At 29.1% G+C, this 4,224-nt stretch overlaps 1 protein-coding gene across 2 annotated transcripts in view; it reads right to left on the bottom strand.

The window, feature by feature from the left end:
- Positions 1–507: 507 nt before the first annotated feature.
- Positions 508–4,224, bottom strand: part of LOC106465310 (choline transporter-like protein 2) — an 83,271-nt gene continuing 79,554 nt past the window's right edge. For both annotated transcript variants that reach the window (XM_013925517.2, XM_022393181.1), the window contains exons 14-16: positions 2,683–2,776; positions 1,400–1,641; positions 508–659 (exon numbers count right to left, since the gene is read on the bottom strand). In XM_013925517.2, coding sequence (XP_013780971.2) covers positions 527–659; positions 1,400–1,641; positions 2,683–2,776 — 469 coding nt within the window. In that variant the 3' untranslated portion in view covers positions 508–526. The remainder of the gene's footprint in view (positions 660–1,399; positions 1,642–2,682; positions 2,777–4,224) is intronic.

Below are 4,224 nucleotides of genomic sequence, written 5' to 3'. Positions count from 1 at the left end.
GCCACTGCATGCATCTAACAATGTGTAAAATATTATTATTGTTTTATTATTGTACTAATATTATGGTATAGTTATAATACTAACCATGTAGTTATACAAACATATGACATATATCACTTAAATAAAACATAAAAAATAAATAAAATAAAGAGAACCATAATATGTTTTATGATAAACTGAAAACACACAGATAGAAGATAGAAGCTGCTTAAAAATGACAGTACGTGGAAAGGATACAAAGCTTACTAGCAGTGTTAAAAACAAACTGTAAGACTGTGTGATACTCCAGAGCATGGAAATGTTAAACTCAATCCTTTTTCAGACACACCTTTTTTCACACCTAAGGTGTTTTTGATTAGATATCAATAACAATATAGATTAATGCAGTAAATGCTTTCAAAAGGGTGAAATATTACCAGCATTTTATGACTGAAGTACCTAAAAACATTAATAATGCTGCATTAAATTCCAATTCCTTTCACTACAGGCAATGCAGGAAACAGCTAGCTTTCAAGTTATGTTTCACTTACCACAGAGCAAACTTAGCCACTTTGTTGTCATATTTTTTCAGCTTATGGTCCACATACTCCAGCATGACGCGAATCATTCGGACAATGGCAATGATAAGAGATCCAAAGGCCACAGACCCAAGATGATAACTAATTATGATAAAGAAAAGTAGAACTGTAGCAACATATCTGAATTGAAATAATTTATGCTGGAAAACACAGGAAATGGTCATTATAGAATGTAAAACAAACAAAAATTTCTATTTCAGAATAAACTGGCAATAAATTTGGGTAGCATCATTGATACTTAATATAGCATTAAAGAAACAGAACATCTAGACATTTAAAAATTTATTATGTATATCTGGTACATCTACTTAAATAATGCAAATTGTAATAGAGGATATTCATTTTTATGGTGTACTAAACAATAATAATTTCACACAGCAAAATACATGTTATAAGTTCCTGTATTTTTGAATTCCCAGCTTATATTGAATAAGTCTTACAAAAAGTTTCTGACATCCAAATACAGGTTTCCAGTACAATTGGCAAAAAATGAGTGAGTTATTAAATAAATGCCCCAATATTACAATTTTTTTCCTCAAAAATTGAGTAGTTGAAATCACAACTGAAAGATACTTAAACAACATATAAGGAGCTTCAAGAGACAGTGAAATTTTATTAATATAACCAAATCACAGCATTTAAAAAAGCAACAACTAATGAACTTTGTTCCCTAACTCTAGTGTAACTTGTACTCTTTGATTATAAATCAACAATTTTTTGATATATCACAAAGTACATCTTTGTGCACATTATTTTTTTCCTCTGACAAAATTACCAAAAGAATGATTAAAGTTGTATACCAATGCTAGTACAAAACTTACCGTGTACACCTCCAGAAACCCAGTCCTACAGCAAATGATGGAACATCTTTTGGCTTGTTAAAAGACCAGTAATAAGATGCAAAAGCACCAGCCAATGAGACCTGACCAACTCCCACAATAAAGAACATACCCCAAAAGAGACCAAACAGATTGTAGATCTGAGCTCGGAATAAATTTGGATCCCCATCATAACTAGTAAAGATGCACATTACTCCATTCTGTTCCTCAGTTTCATCAAAATTCTGCATTAAGTAGGAGAATTTTATTTATTTTTTCATTACTTCTATATCAGTCCAATGTGCTTAAAAAATACTTACAATTATAACTTTACTTTATACTAAGATAAATTCCATTAATTGACATCTTTTAGAGCAGATTGAAGCAAAGGATAAACTCCATGACTAATGTTCTATTAAAACATACTCAATTAAAAAGATGCTTTAATATAAATAAAATTTCTAGGAGCAGTAACTCTCTCTTGTGAAATTGAATACTCAAATTACTTATAACCTAAGCATAACAAACTTTCCTTTTAGACAAAAATAAAACATACGTGGTTGCATGTGTATGTGTGCCTGTATACAGGATTGAGACACTTATTAATAAAGGTGCACAACTTTTAAACCAAAACTGGAGCATTCCTTTATACTGTTCATAGCATAAGCAATGCCTTATACAATCTTGCATAATTAAAAATTCTACTCTCTAAACAACTAAAGAATAAAATTTCTGACTTTAGACTGACCAAAAATCATATTTTCTGAGAATAAAAACAAATACAGTTGTCCCCTTCCTACCATTTTGAGTTTATTTAAAAAAATCTTTAATTACATTAAAAATTGACTATTCTTATAATTTATTTGTATTTCATATATTCCAAGTATGCATTTGTAAACATTTTAGGCTTTTGTAACTGAAATCTTAGTTTCAAGATAAAATCAATGTTAACTAAAAATAAAAAATAATTTCTTCCATCATTACATGAAGAGAGAAAAATAAATAATGATTTCTATTGCAGTGAAAACAATAAAATTTACATATTCGAGGAATCCAGGATCAACTACATTAAAAATAAGTCACTTTTAACTGTTATTCTGCAAAGTGAAAAGTAACAATTTTTTGTAAAACGTTTTAGCTTTGGCTCATCTTTCCATTTTTTTCTGCCATTGCAATTCAGTTTTGTATTATTGTACAACTAACAACAAAAGATAAAACTAACATTTAATGAAAAAAAAATCATTTGTGTTTTTTTTTCTATTACATAAACTAAGACTAAAACTCACCTCAGGATCACACTTGTTACCTATTTTAAGATCTAACTCTGTTGAACCATTTGAGGCAATCCTATATGATGGTCGGCCAGCTGAAGCAATGTACCTGTGATCAACTATTATTAAGGTCAATTGTCAATTCTTTTTAATACTTCTCAAGAAAAGCTTTCTTATAAAATTAATGAAATTCACAGTAGACTAAGAATGTATATAACATTTGGGACTGTTTTTAATACTTTTTACTAGCTATGTTAACAGCTTTACAAACATCATCCAGTACTTATTTCTATATGATGAATAGCTATAGGGTAGTACTCTCATCTCAAAAAAATATCCCCCATTTTTGAAGCAATCAGTTGAAAAGACTAGATAAAAAAAAAAAGGTTTTATTCTAAACTATTTATGTATTTTATTTTTATTTTTCCTTGCTCATAATTGTTCTGTAAGTTCAAATTTTGATTTTATAAGTCTTTTTATAACCTGAAATAAAGCATGGTTGAAATTGTATTTTACAGCCAAAGACCCAATGTTAAGAATAACCAGATAAACAATTACTGCAATGTAACCACTACACATTTTCAGTCCTCTTTAGTAATGTTTTTTTATTTTAAATCATATTCATCTGGGTTTATTATCTAACTTATTAGGCTTTTACGAAACACTAAATAATTACTTTAATTTTTCATATATATTATTAAAACTTGATATCACTGAATTGTCTTCATCTCAAGTGCATTTCGGTTTCAATTGGAATTCTTGGTTTGCTGGAGGATTCAGTGTTACATGTATTTATATACATTTTATATTATATACATTTATATACATACATACAAATTGACTGAAAATTTGGAGATTGTGCATATTTCCTGTTTCACATATCAACCTGTCAATGTGCAGATTATCAAACAGTAATTATGCACAATGCCCAGAAAATGTGTAAAACTATTTTATAGTCTCTTACATTGTGTACATTCTCCTGTGAAATTGGATATTTTGCATAATACTAAGACAATAGGTGGATCTTCTGCCATGCACAGTCAGTGTAACATACATAATACAACACTGCCAGCCTAAAAATGAAATAAAGCTCACTTGGAAATTCTTTGCAAATACAAAGAGAAAGAGTCAATAATATGGGAGTTTGGGAAGGCAGTTTTCACAAATAGGACAACCTTTGCAATGATTGTTTATGATGTCCACAATTTCTAAAGTAAATAGATGAAAACTGTGAAAAACATAAAACACAAAATGGAGTATCAGTTCATGTTTTTTTCTTTCTAGTGATTTCTAAAGTAGCCAACATAGGTGAGGTTATTCCTAACATGATGCCAACTAAAAAAATAATTTATTATGATCATTTATATGAGTAAGCATTTAAGTGTAATATGAAATAAGGTTAGATATGTACATAAAACAACAAAATTAATGATTACTTATTTTAATTATCCACAAAGCCTGCAAAGATATCAGAAGTCAAAGCACCAGGGTTCTAGTTAACCAAAACTCCCAGGTCCCATACACACAAGAATTTGTTGGGACACATTAAATTTGACC

Source organism: Limulus polyphemus, unplaced genomic scaffold (genome assembly GCF_000517525.1).
Source record: "Limulus polyphemus unplaced genomic scaffold, Limulus_polyphemus-2.1.2 Scaffold1903, whole genome shotgun sequence".
NCBI lineage: Eukaryota > Metazoa > Arthropoda > Merostomata > Xiphosura > Limulidae > Limulus > Limulus polyphemus.
Note: the sequence above shows the minus strand (reverse complement) of the source record. Positions and strands in the feature narration are given on the sequence as shown.